At 45.1% G+C, this 12,672-nt stretch overlaps 1 protein-coding gene and 1 long non-coding RNA gene across 16 annotated transcripts in view; one reads left to right on the top strand and one right to left on the bottom strand.

The window, feature by feature from the left end:
- Nucleotides 1–9,871, bottom strand: part of LOC139357495 (uncharacterized) — a 64,987-nt gene extending 55,116 nt beyond the window's left edge. The window contains exons 1-2 of one of the 2 annotated variants that reach the window (XR_011610775.1): nucleotides 9,382–9,871; nucleotides 2,999–9,257 (exon numbers count right to left, since the gene is read on the bottom strand). This is a non-coding gene — a long non-coding RNA (uncharacterized lncRNA). The remainder of the gene's footprint in view (nucleotides 1–2,998; nucleotides 9,258–9,381) is intronic. The other variant, XR_011610774.1, reaches the window with a different exon arrangement.
- The window catches only part of LOC105486999 (neuron navigator 2), a 767,789-nt gene that overhangs the window by 660,448 nt on the left and 94,669 nt on the right, over nucleotides 1–12,672 (top strand). The window contains exon 1 of one of the 14 annotated variants that reach the window (XM_011750262.3): nucleotides 8,025–8,157. The exons of the other annotated variants lie outside the window; for them this stretch is intronic. Within the exon in view, the coding sequence (XP_011748564.1) occupies nucleotides 8,132–8,157 (26 nt within the window). The 5' untranslated portion in view covers nucleotides 8,025–8,131. Of the gene's footprint in view, nucleotides 1–8,024; nucleotides 8,158–12,672 lie in introns of those variants that run through there. 14 annotated transcript variants of the gene reach the window in all.

Raw genomic sequence — 12,672 nt, 5'->3', positions numbered from 1 at the left:
AAATTTTCACCAAAATTGTCAACTTTCAGCATTGCACAGCATTCCTATACAGGCAGCCCCAGTACAGATTTTTCTAACTTTGTGGACAACAATTTCCTTCTCTTCTTCCCTATAATATGTCCTCATGGTTTACTATTTTTTTTCTTTCATGGCATGTATCATGGATTGCGGTTAAATGTATTTGTTTTTTATTTGACTGCTCGATACCCCCACATATACCCAATTATAAGCTCCATGAGGGGGTAGAGAGAGACATTTTCTCTTTGACATACCACTGTTTCCCCAGCACAATGCCTAGCACACACAAGTCAATATCCAGCTGATATTTTAAAGAGAACAATCACTGCAAATATAGGAGGAGCGTCTATAGTGTGGAATTTGGTAAATGACTGTATCTCAATTGGACCAAACCCAAAAGTATTAGAAGGAGCTGAAGGACTGTGGGATAACCTGTGAATGGCCCTGGCCCACTACGTGTCTTAGTGTCATCTGTTGGCATAGTGACCTGGAGGTGTTCACTCCTCTAATGCCGTGTCATGGAAATCAAACAGGATTTGGCTCCAGTCTGTCGCTTGGCAGTTGTATGACTACAAGCAAATCATCCAAATTCTCTGAGCCTCGGTTTCTTTTTCATAACATAGGGATAATAACGCATGTTAGAACAGTTCTTAGAATTAAATGAGATGAGATGTGTAGGCAGTAAAGCTTATAAAGTTTAATTATCGTTATTGTTGAGAGTAACTTTGACCTCTTATGTCCTTTACTGGAAATGCTGCCATTTTGCAGTTGATGTAGCCAATTGGCACCCTTCCAGAAAAGACATCCCTGATGTTGGACTGAGGGTGGAAAGTCTGGATTTGTGAGTTGAGGCTGAAGATGCTGGTACCCGCATGGTCCTGTTCCTTAGCTGTGTTTAAGGTTTTGTTAACAAGCCACTGGTTTCAGATTAAGAATGGGAAGGGCATAAGGATGGATAACAGATTGGATACTCTTCTGCTGAATGAAAACTTTTGTTTAGAGATTAAGGAATATGTGTGCATTTACATGTGAGTAATCACAAATGTGGACTCCAGACAATCTCAACAATTATCCAACAAAAGGTAACAGAAACTACAACTCTATAAGATTAAATATTTGAAACTGAAAGTCAGCTCATTCTGTTTTTGTGATATAATTGGAGCACAGTATCACCACTTCACTGGAAACAGTAGGGAGGAAGGGATCCACAATCTGGGTGAATGGAAAGAGCGAGGTCCTGCTTCCCCGGACCCAGTGGAAGCAGAGATTCTGCATAAGAACATGAACAGGGCCAGGTGCAGTGACCCACACCTATAATCCCAGCACTTTGGGAGGGCAAAGCAGGCAGATTGCCTGACGTCAGGAGTTTGAGACCAGCCTGGCCCATGTGGCAAAACCCTGTCTCTACTAAAATACAAAAAAAAAATTAGCCAGGTGCAGTGACGCACACCTGTAGTGCTAGCTACTCTGGAGGCTGAGGCATGAGAATTGCATGAACCTGGGAGGTGGAGGTTGCAGTGAACTGAGATTGTGCCACTGCACTTCAGCCTAAATGACAGAGCAAGACTCTGTCTCCAAAAAATAAAAATAGGCCAGGTGTGGTGGCTCGCGCCTGTAATCCCAGCACTTTGAGAGGCTGAGGCGGATGGATCACCTGAGGTTGGGAGTTCAAACCAGCCTGACCAACATGGAGAAACCCCGTCTCTACTGAAAATACAAAATTAGCTGGGTGTGGTGGCACATGCCTATAATCCCAGCTACTAAGGAGGCTAAGGCAGGAGAATTGCTTAAACCTGGGAGGCAGAGGTTGCAGTGAGCCGAGATCCTGCCATTGAACTCCAGCCTGGGCAACAAGAGTGAAACTCCATCTCAAAAAAAAAAAACAAAACAAAACAAAGCAAAAAAAACAAATAAAATAAAAATTAGAAAATAAAATAAAAGAAAAAGAACATTAACAGGAAGGGAGGCCCTCTGCTTATCCTTTAGGTCCTATTTCCCAGAAAAGCATAGAGAAAGTGGAAAAGGAAAGGGGGAGATGCAGAGGCACACTGACTACCTCTCAAAGCTCTTTATTGACACTTTTCTAGGATCAGTTGTTATTAATGGGTTTGAGAGTTCTTCAGGGGATAGACTTTCTTTTCCACTGATGTCCTCACACCCATTTACTAAGCTTCAAACATGGTTGCCACCTTTCAGCTCCTCCAGCACACCCAGCCTCTCCCTCTGATGGTCTTTGCACTTGATGTGTCCCCCATCCATTCACCAACCCCTTCATCTGGAACACCTGGCTTTCTCCTTCTGATGGCTGGTTGGTGCCCTCTCATCTTTCATGTCTTCCTTTAAGTGCCACTTCCTGAGAATGGCCTTTCCTGACCATGCTATTTAAAGTAAGTGCTTCCTGTGTGACTCCCTTTCACAGCACCCTGTTTATTTCTGTCATCACTTTCCCCGTAACATCCATAATGATTTTGCTTGTTTGTCTCTTCCATGTAAAGAGCTCTCAGGACTGGGGCGTTTCCTTTTCCTCTGCCTTATATTCCCAGTGTCCAGTCTGGTATCTGGCAAAGGTTTTGAATGCTGTTCACTTTCTACCCCAAAGCTGCCTAGTTTCGTATAATTCTTGTTGAAAATCATAAACTCCCTAGTATTAACTGCTATACTTCAAAATCTTTGCTAAAGACTCCCCTTCCCACTGCCTGTTGCAGATTACACCCAGTAAAATTCCACATCAGGCAATGAGATGTGTGTCACATCTTTTAATGTGTCCCATACACACAGATCCTCTTTTAAACCTTTATGTTTTCCTTCTTGTTCATTCATCCAGGAGAGCTTTCCTTCCTCCCTCCCTCCCTCCCTTCCCTTTCTCTTTGTTCTGTTACTAGCAAGCAAGAAGAAAGCAACTGAATTGAGTATAATACTGATTCCCAAACTAGGAAACAAAGTCACTATAAAAGTGAAACTGCCAGGTGTGGTGGCTTACCTGCAATCCCAGCACTTTGGGAGACCAAGGCAGGCAGATCACTTGAGATCAGGAATTCGAGACCAGCCTGGCCAACATGATGAAACTCAGTCTCTACGAAAAATACAAAAATTAGCCAGGAATGGTGGTGCATACCTGTAGTCCCAGCTGTTCAGGAGGCTGAGGCATGAGAATCGCTTGAACCCAGGAGGCGGAGGTTGCAGTGAGCTGAGATCAGCCCACTGCACTCCAGCCTGGGCAACAGAGCAAGACTCCAGCTCACACACACACACACACACACACACACACACACACACACACAGTGAAACTAAAGTATTATAAAACTCAGAAGCAGCTGCCCTTAACCTGTGCTTTATGGACAGGATTCAGGGGATCAGTGAGTCCCTGGAAATATTGTGTAAAATATTGTTTGTATATCTTTTTTCTTATGGAGAGACAGACTTAAGTTTCTGTCAGGTTCTCAAGTGGGTCTGTGACCAAATAAAACCATTGAACTAAAGTCCTTGGAAGTACTTCACAGTCCCCAGGAGACAGCATAGAATAATCAGTTCCATTTTGTCCTCCTATGCTTGGTTGATCCAGGACCACATCAGCAGTGATCTAGGCACTGGGAGGATATGGCTCAGAACAAAAGCAAACAGCACACCTGTGCTCAAGGAGCTGACTGTGTTGAGGGAAAGACAGACTGTTGAAAGACAATGTGTTGACTGATTGACGCCATGAGGAAAATCATATGGTGGAATGTAATTGGGCCAGGGTCTAAGAGGAAATCCCTGAGGAGGTGCCATTCCAACCAACATCTGACCCATGAGAAACGGGCAGCCGAGGGGGAGACATGGGCAGGAGCATTCCAGAAAGGAGGCACAGTGCGAGGACCTAGGAAGTGGGAAGAAGCTTGGTGCATTTGTGAGTCCCGTCTTTGGACGGAATGAAGAGGAGGAGCCAGATCACATGAGGGCTTCTAGGCCGAGGGAACAAATTTGAATTTTATTCTAACTTCCCTGGGAAGCTGTCACTGGGCTTTAAGCAGCAATGTGACAGAATCTGCTGTACACTGGAGAAAGATTGCTGTCGCTGGGGTGTGCAGGATGGAGCCTAGCAGGGCATGAGGGAAGGTGGAGCGACCCGGGAGGTGACTGTTGCAGGAAAGAGATGATGGCAGCTTGGTCCAAGGTTATCTTACTGCAGATGTTCAGTAGTGATTGGGTTCAAGGTATATTTGGGGGCTTTAGGCAAAAGGACTTCTTAATGGATTACATCGGAGGCAAGAAGGAAGGAGGAAATTAGGATGGTTAATGGAGAGTCATACTTTGAGATACGGAAGACTTTGGGAATGGGGGTGCAGACACATTGGAAGTTGGGAGCAGTAGTTTTGAGTAAGGTAAATGTGATTTCAGATGTGTTGGGTACACAAAGCGGCCAGACTACAGATTACAGACTTTAGAGTTGTCTGCCTGCACCTAGTATTTGAAACCGTGGATGAGATCACCCAGGAAAATAAGTTAGTTAGAAGTGGTAGTTATAACTTACTTAGAAGTTAGTGAGAAGTTATAGTTAGAGAAGAGGAGGGGTCCAGGGATGGAGGCCCTTGAGTTCTGGAGAGATGAAGAGGAAGGTGAGCTTAGGAGACCCAGAGCACAGTTAGGAAGGTAGGAACCAGGTGCAGATGACGGTATGGAAACCCGGGATGAGGCCCACTCAAGAAGCGAGAATCTGTCGATGCTACCTGCTGCTGAAAACTCAAGTAGGGTAAGGATAGAGAGTTGACCGTTGGCTTTGGCAAGGAGGAAGCCATCGATGTTCTCAGGGAAAACAGAAAGTGGTCTCAGTGGAGTAGTGGGAACAAACATCTTGCCTGGTGGGTTGAAGGATCATGGAGCATGAGAAGTACATGAAACAACTCAAATTACTGCTTTGAGGTGTTTTCCTGTAATATGGAGCAGAGACCGGCATGATTGTGGAGGAGAATATGGGCATGAGGTTAAAAAAAAAAAAAAAAAAAAAAAGGTTTTGGGTTTTGTTGTATTTGATGAGATGAGTAATACATTTCTCAGCCTGCAGGGAAAAGCCAGGAAAGAGGGTTGAATATATTGGAGGAAAAGGAGCAAAGTGTCTTCACTAGCACTGGTTTCATAAAATACTCATTAGAAATAAGTGAACATCTTTTTAGATTCATCTTTGTGGTTTTCCGTTTTGTCTAATTATGTACTGTATTCCAAGAATAAAGTTTTCTTCTACTTTTTGATACCTGAGTCGAGTTCATCAGCTACATTTTGGTTTTATAGATGGCTCTGTGAGTAACCTGGAAACCTTAACATCACTGATAACATTATTTCTAGGGAGAAAAGTGTTATGAGTTCTGGAAGCCCTTTGGAATTTGGCCTGTTTAGAAGCAAGGGTCAAAAATGACAGAGCAAGCCTGACTCTTTGAAAAGCGCCAAAGGGCATCTACCCTCATGGAGTTGGTTTACTTTCCCTTTTCCTCTCCCGTTGCCTGGGTCTCCCTTATCCCTGCTAATTATTATCTTTCAAACCATGAGAAAACCCTGACTCAATTAGAACCTGTAGCTGCAAATAATTCAGAGCCTTTCACATGAAAGGTGTGATCCTTTTAACCACAGAAAGAAAACTAAGACCTCCTTAAAGCACTATGTCTCCTGCAATAAACTCGCCCCTGTAAAAATCATGTACAATCAAAATGATATGTTTAGTGTTGTACATTTACATGAACTTTTATAAAAAGGAGAAACTCCATCTGTTAACCCTCCAGTGTATCCTCTCTCCCTTAGAGTAAAAGACAAGCTGCTTACGCTGACTTTCAGGGCCCCACTCAGGCACTCTCCTCTCTCCCTGTACCCTTGGACTCTTTGGCCTAACCCCCTCCTCACCCCACTTTGGTTCACCACCCACTGCTCCAGCCACTCATTCTTGGAATGCATTACAAGTCGTATACTATCTCAGGGCCTTTGCACGGACCATTTCCTCTTGGAAGTCCCTTATCCCCAGATATAAAACCAAAATGTATTCAGATACCCAGCTCCCATACTTCTTTTAGATTTGTAATAAAAACCATGCCCTCAGCAGACCTGCCATAGCCACCCCATGTAAAATTTCCAACACCCCCCTTCACAAATCACATCTTCTTCTTTACAATACGTTGTTCTCTTGATCATTTATTGCTAATGTACCATAAAATTTACATTTTGTCTCACTTATTTTATAGTTCTACCATTGAAGCTAAGTTCTGTTACAGTCAAGATTTTTTGGTCTATTTTATTGACTACTTGTATCGTCAGCACTTAGAACAGCACTTGGCACATTGCAGATGCTCTATAAATATGTTAGTTGATGAATGAATAAATGAATAGATCAACATTTCCTAGCTTACCTTGATGACAAATCAGAATGTTTACCTATTATATTTGCCTAGAGCAAGGAATCAATGGAAACTTTTTAGACTGTGTGTGTGTGTGCATCTGTGCCCATGTGCCTATGTGTCTCCAAACCACACAATCACCATCCCATTCCCAAGTTAACTCGGGATGTTGGACAGATTCTCAAAGAAGTAATATCGTAAAGATAGTCAGTTCCAGGGACAGCATAGAAGGTAAGGGGTGGTTTGAAGCATCCTTGTCAGCCAGAGCTTGGGTCTATCCCAACTTTTTTGTCTTAATAAGTCTGGACACTACCCCTTCCCTCAAACTCACCCACTGCCCACCCCCACCTCTGCTTCCCACTCCCCACGGCAGATGCCTCAGCAGTATTTCAAGTGGAGGAGGGCCCTGAGGGATCAGATGTGAATGATTAACTTTGGTTGGGACTTCGAGATTACAATCTTTTTTTCATTCACCTGGGAATCACCACCAGACCCTCCTCTACTCTTTGAGCAGATCTTTTATTCCCTCCCTTTTCAGTGGGGGGAGGAATGGCTCTTCATTCCATTTTGAAAGCTTCTGTTTGCTGAGCAAACGCTGACCACACAGAGACCTCACTTGGAGCCAGTTACTGCTTCCTTCCCTAACCATCCCCCAGGGCCACAACCCCCACTCCCCACTTCCACTGGAGAGGCCACCCTGGCCAGGGGGAGAGCCTTTCTTGGGGAAAGTCTTTTAAAGCTGCCAGGAACCAACTGGTAGGATTTTTGGAGAGGGAGTCAGGGTTTGGGAGAACATCTTAATCCTTCGTTTTCAAATAAAGCTTGTGGCTATAACATAAGTTTGCTTTTGAGTTCTCAGTAGTAATACAGTTGTTCATTGTTCATAGCATCTGTTTACATAGTTCTTTCTGAGTGCCTTGATTACAGGTTTTAATAGGGATTAGTCGGTGCAACCCCTTCCCATCCCAGAGCTGGGACTCTCTCCCACCCACCTCCCCTTCCAGCCTCTGTACCATAATGTTTAATATAGCCATGCCTAGACTGAGATTCTTTTTCTTTTGAAATAAGTAGCCTGAGGAATTAATGCATATTTTTGTTGGCACTGCATCAAAATTGACATCACCGGAAATAATGTATGTGCGTCGTCGTTAACTGTACAAACAGGTATCATTTCCTTTTTAGGTTCAGAAATTCTCTCTGTAGGCTAATCATTTCAATCAAATGCTTTGCCTTCAGACGTCAATGGAATGAGCTAAGAAATGTTATAGTCAATGATTTTTGCATCATTAAAAGTAGCACTTAGGGCTGGAAAGACTTCCTGCAACGTTTTTGTGCAGTCTGTGAGGATTTAAAGTAGTTTTTCACTCTCAGATTTTCTTCAATTTGACCTGCTGTTGCAAACTCCCCTGGGACCACATGGAGGGCCCTTCCATTCAGTGCTTTACGGTAATGGTTTCAGAGTTTGGTGTTAGCTTTTGCTTTGCTGAAACTTTTCACAGCTGACTTGATACCAGCACTCAGGCCTGACCTCTCTATCCTTCAGCACTTCAGAGGTTAATTTTGTTGGGGGATCAGATTTCTTTCCTGGCCTGGGGAATGGTGATCCCTGCTAGCTAGTCCTTTAGTTACGGAGTTGCTGGGTGCCTGGGATTCCCTGGCCCAGTGTGGGCTGGCTCAGCTGGCTAAAGGACTTGCCATCCCGTGAGATTCATTCAGTTTCTTTGTCCGCTGTTCTCCAAGGGCCACAATGTAGTGAAATGCTCTGGCCTAGGAACCTTACAAGGTAGGGCGATTTTCTAAAATTTCTGGGGCCAGGGGGCGGTTGTGGTACATGTACTGCCTTGTCTTCCTTGGCCGGTATTGAAAAGCCTGGTGGAGCAGCCAGTGGTGCAGCTGCCTAAATCACCGTGAGCTCTGTGGTGCTGTGTGGTGGTGTGTGTGTGTTGGGGGGGTGCGGCGGGGGGCAAGGTTACTGGTCAGGAAATTCACCTTCTCTCCTCTTCCACCCCCATTCATTCTAACCTTGATGGTTTCAGAGGAAACTGGGGCATTACCCAAATGTCCTGGATCCACCTAGACATTTGGGTAATGTCAATATTTTCCAAACCGTCTTACCAAATTAGGCTGCTGAGCCTGAAAATCTGGGTGTTGATCACCCAGCTGTCTTAAGTCGTTATTCCAGACTTTTCAGCTGGTGGGGGCAGTATGGAGGGGTGAGCTGGGGAAAGGCAGTGTGGCCCCAGGCAAGGGCTGCTTGTGGTTCAGAGGGCCCTGATTAAAAAGACTTGCAGTTGGAAGTTTTGTTTGGAATTTAAGGAGCCTGGTGAACTTGTGGTTGTGTTTACTAGTATAGCAAATTACTCTGTGTGTGTGTGTGTGTGTGTGTGTGTGTGTAAACTAGGCTCCAGAAGAGATGGCATGGCAGATTTAAGCATAAGGACTTTTCTTGCTACCTTATGACCTATAGAGCTGCCCAGGGAAGCACATTTCTGTTTTTTAAGCCAGACAAGGGGAGAAGAAAACAATGTTCATGACCACCTACCACATGCCAAGCATCTAGCAGACATTGTGTCATTCAATTTCATTGCAAAGCCAGGAAGATTACATTCAATTTTGAAAATCAGCAGTGGGAACTAAGAGAGGTTAAGTAACTTGATGAAGGTTACACAGCTGATAAGAGGAAAAGCTGGGACTGGAACCCAGGTTCACTCTACCATCATGCCTTCCTGGGTGGGCTTGGCATCTGAGCTTAGAATAGTTTTACCTGTAATTTTAAATATGACTTCAGCTGGATGAAGGGCGCACTTTGTTGTGGAGGACTCACCCAAATACACAGGATGCTAGCAGCACGGCCTGCCTGGGCTTCTCAGATGCAGCTTGTTTCTGGAAAGAAGAGAGCTGTGTATTAAGAAGCAGCCCTGCTTTGGCAGTAGGACCTAGCTGGGAGTTCTGTGATCTTGAGGCTCCTGGACGGCTGGATGGATCAGGCTGGAGCTTTAGTTTGTACCTGGTTCAGGAGGACTTGATCCCAAGTGAAGGTCAAATCAGGAAAGGCCAGTGACCTTGGAGATGGCCTTGGGCTGCTGAGGCTGTGCCCTGGAACTCTGGGTCTACTTCTTAAGACGCTGAATTTATGGAGTCTTGAAGGGAGAAGATATACACCCAGCATATTAATGCTGACCGAAGCTATTGGCACTAGCTGTTCACATGTGTGCTGGAGGTGCCTAATTAGCTAAAGCCAAGCTTCTCTTGGTCTGTAGAAGTCTTGACCTGAGGTCCCTTCCCTCTCCACTTCCCCCAAGAAAGAGAAAGCTTAAGGGCAGGCCCTTGACAAACTGCAAAATGAGGCCAGCCTGTTTTTGGGAGACAGCCGCCTCTCTTGGCTGCCCTGGGGCAACTGTGGTTCTGTTTTGTGCGTTCAGGTTTTTTTAAGATATATTGGGAGCTTAGTGGAGGGTTGGAGGGAGGGAGACTATGGGGGTGTTGAACTCCCGTCCCATTCTACTTAAAGACAGCTGGCCAATGCTCTGTCTGGGATTTGTCCCCCATCCCCTTTCCTTTAATTTCTTCGAGATGTTTTAAAAGTAGCTTGATTGCATTAACGTGTCCTGCATATTTTGAATAACAGTTGGAAGTTCTGAGTTCTTTTATGACCATGATCTATTTAAAAGTATCTTTACCTCTGTTCTTAACATTGAGTCAATGTGATTTTTAAAAGCTTGGGTTTCAGAATCAGGCAGATCTGGGTTCGAATCCAGCTCTGTTTGTTAACCCTGGCACCTTGGGCAGGTCACATAGCCTCTCTAAGCTTCAGTTTCCACATCTATGAAAAGGGGGCATTAGTAGTTTGTGCCTGATAAGAAAGTGGAGAGGTGTTTGTGGGATGGTGCTTAGCATGGTGCCTGGAACCTATTATTAAAATTTTTCACCTTGTATAAATGTTTACTGTTATTTTCGTTTGCTATAATATGCTGAATTCTGTTGATGTTCAGGGGAAATATATCTTCTGGTAAACAGAAAACTAGGATGAGTTTGTTGATATTCTTGGCAAAAGCCAGCCGGCAGTGGCCCAAGGGTAAGCAGCCCTCTCCGGAGGAGCCTTGAAGGAGAGAGGGCTTTGTGTAGCTGAGGTCAGCAGACACGCTGGTGCCTAGTGTAACAATGAGGGTCTAAGGCATCCGGACCAAAGCTCCGGTCTCTCTAACCCAACCAAGCTCCTGAAGCCAAAGGGAAAAATTTCATGCTTACTCAGGGGACCACCTACTTGTCAAGGAATGAGTTACCAAAATGGGACAAAGGTGCTGTGGGCTGAAACTCAAGCCTAATGGCTGCTAAATCCCCTTGGAGCCCATTTTATGGGGTTTGTGTTTTCCTCCCTCCACCTCAAATCACTGGCCTTGCACCTGGCACCGTCTGTAGAAGCTGCTTCTCCCCTAGGACACTATCCATTTATGGCAGTAAGAAGCAAGTTCTTACACTAGAACTTTATCATCAATTTCAGGATGTAGGCCTGCATCTCCTTCCTGCAGTCCTTGCAGCTTCCCTGGATCCTATACTGCAACTGACATGCAGGGAGAGCTGTACACAGGCTACCTGATATGGTCCCAACAAAATGATTATGGTAACTGGATGTTGTTAGCACTGTGCCACCCAGGAGGTAAAGGTGCCCTGATAAGGAGATGGCAGAGCCAGAATTCAAACACAGACCTATTTTACTTTTTTCTGCAGAGCTGTGGTCCCTCCGTTTGGAGCCTCCTGGGATTAGTGGTACTAGATGAGACTGAATTTACTAGGGTTAGTGGCTACATTCTGTCCTTGCATTAATTCAAGCTTAGGCTCTGATCATTTTGCACCAGAACTGCGAACTATGTAGGCTGGTCCCAGAGCTGGAATCCAGAGAGAGGTGGCTTGCTTATAGTGGTGGGTTTTTTTGTTTTTTTTTGAGACAGTCTCCCTCTGTCACCCAGGCTGGAGTGCAGTGGTGCGATCTCGGCTCACTGCAAGCTCCGCCTCCCGGGTTCACACCATTCTCCTGCCTCAGCCTCCTGAGTAGCTGGGACTACAGGCGCCTACCACCATGCCCGGCTAATTTTTTGTATTTTTAGTAGAGACAGGGTTTTACCGTGTTAGCCAGGATGGTCTCGATCTCCTGACCTCATGATTCTCCCACCTTGGCCTCCCACAGTGCTGGGATTACAGGCATGAACCACCGTGCCTGGCTGGCTGGCTTATAGTTTTAACTCAAGTAACTGTATCTTCTTTGGTGTGGGAAACTTTGAAGTCCCTCAGAGTCTAATGAACACATGATGAGTGTTCATTAAAATGTATAAAATGAATGAATAAATGGGATGATTGAACACTCATGTATCTGTATTTAAATCCCAGCCTCAACATTTCTTAGTTGTATGACCCATGGGACTATTTTCTCCAATCCTCAATTGCCTCCTCTGTAAAATGGGTATAGTGATAATATTTATCTAATGGTACCTGGCAGGAAACATGTTACATACAACAGAGCCTCACACATAGCAAGCCGTTAATAAGTGTTGGTGATTATTTTTATCAGAGTTTGGAGGATTAACTGAAATAAAGTATGTAGTACAGTTAGCACAGGGGCTCACAACTGTGAATGTCATTAAGGTTGGCTATTATTATCACTTCCACATAGACTACAAAAGGTAGGACTCTGCAGGAGCCCTGCTTCATTCTTTGAAGGTGGATTTTCTTAATAGGCCCCAGCAGTAGTTAGAGGAGGTGATGCTCCCGAGCAAACCTCCTGGGGAGGAAATAGTTAACATACCTGTTTGGTGGGAAATGTAGGTAGCCAAACCCTTCCTCTTCCCCAGGGGTTACTACTAAGCCTACAGTTAGGCTTGCTCACTCATCCACACCAAAGGATCTCATTCCGCTCGGGCCCTGGGGTTTCACGGGAACAATTGCCTTGAACAATAGCCAGAAAACAAGTTCCACCAGTCTGGACTCTTTTGCAACTGAATGCAGCTGTCTGGCAGGGGGCATGGGCCAGCCCTGTAAATGGACTCTGCCTTGATTCTGGAGCAGAACTGGAAAATTGAGCAGGTAAGGCCTGGATGCAGCTGGTCACAGCTCCACAGTGTGAGCTTAGTCACCTGGAAAGAGGCAGACAGAGGAGCGGGGGCTGGCCCAGACTGTTTCCAAGGACTGTAAGGGCCTCCTGGAAGCGACCCAGCCTTTGGAGTTTGGGGAGGATTAGGATCCTTGCTTTGTGAAGACTGCTTTTCAGAACCATAGTTAGAGAACCTCATCTCTGCTAACCGGC

This window comes from Macaca nemestrina, chromosome 12 (assembly GCF_043159975.1).
Source record: "Macaca nemestrina isolate mMacNem1 chromosome 12, mMacNem.hap1, whole genome shotgun sequence".
Classification (NCBI taxonomy): domain Eukaryota; kingdom Metazoa; phylum Chordata; class Mammalia; order Primates; family Cercopithecidae; genus Macaca; species Macaca nemestrina.
This window is presented reverse-complemented; position numbering and strand designations above follow the sequence as displayed.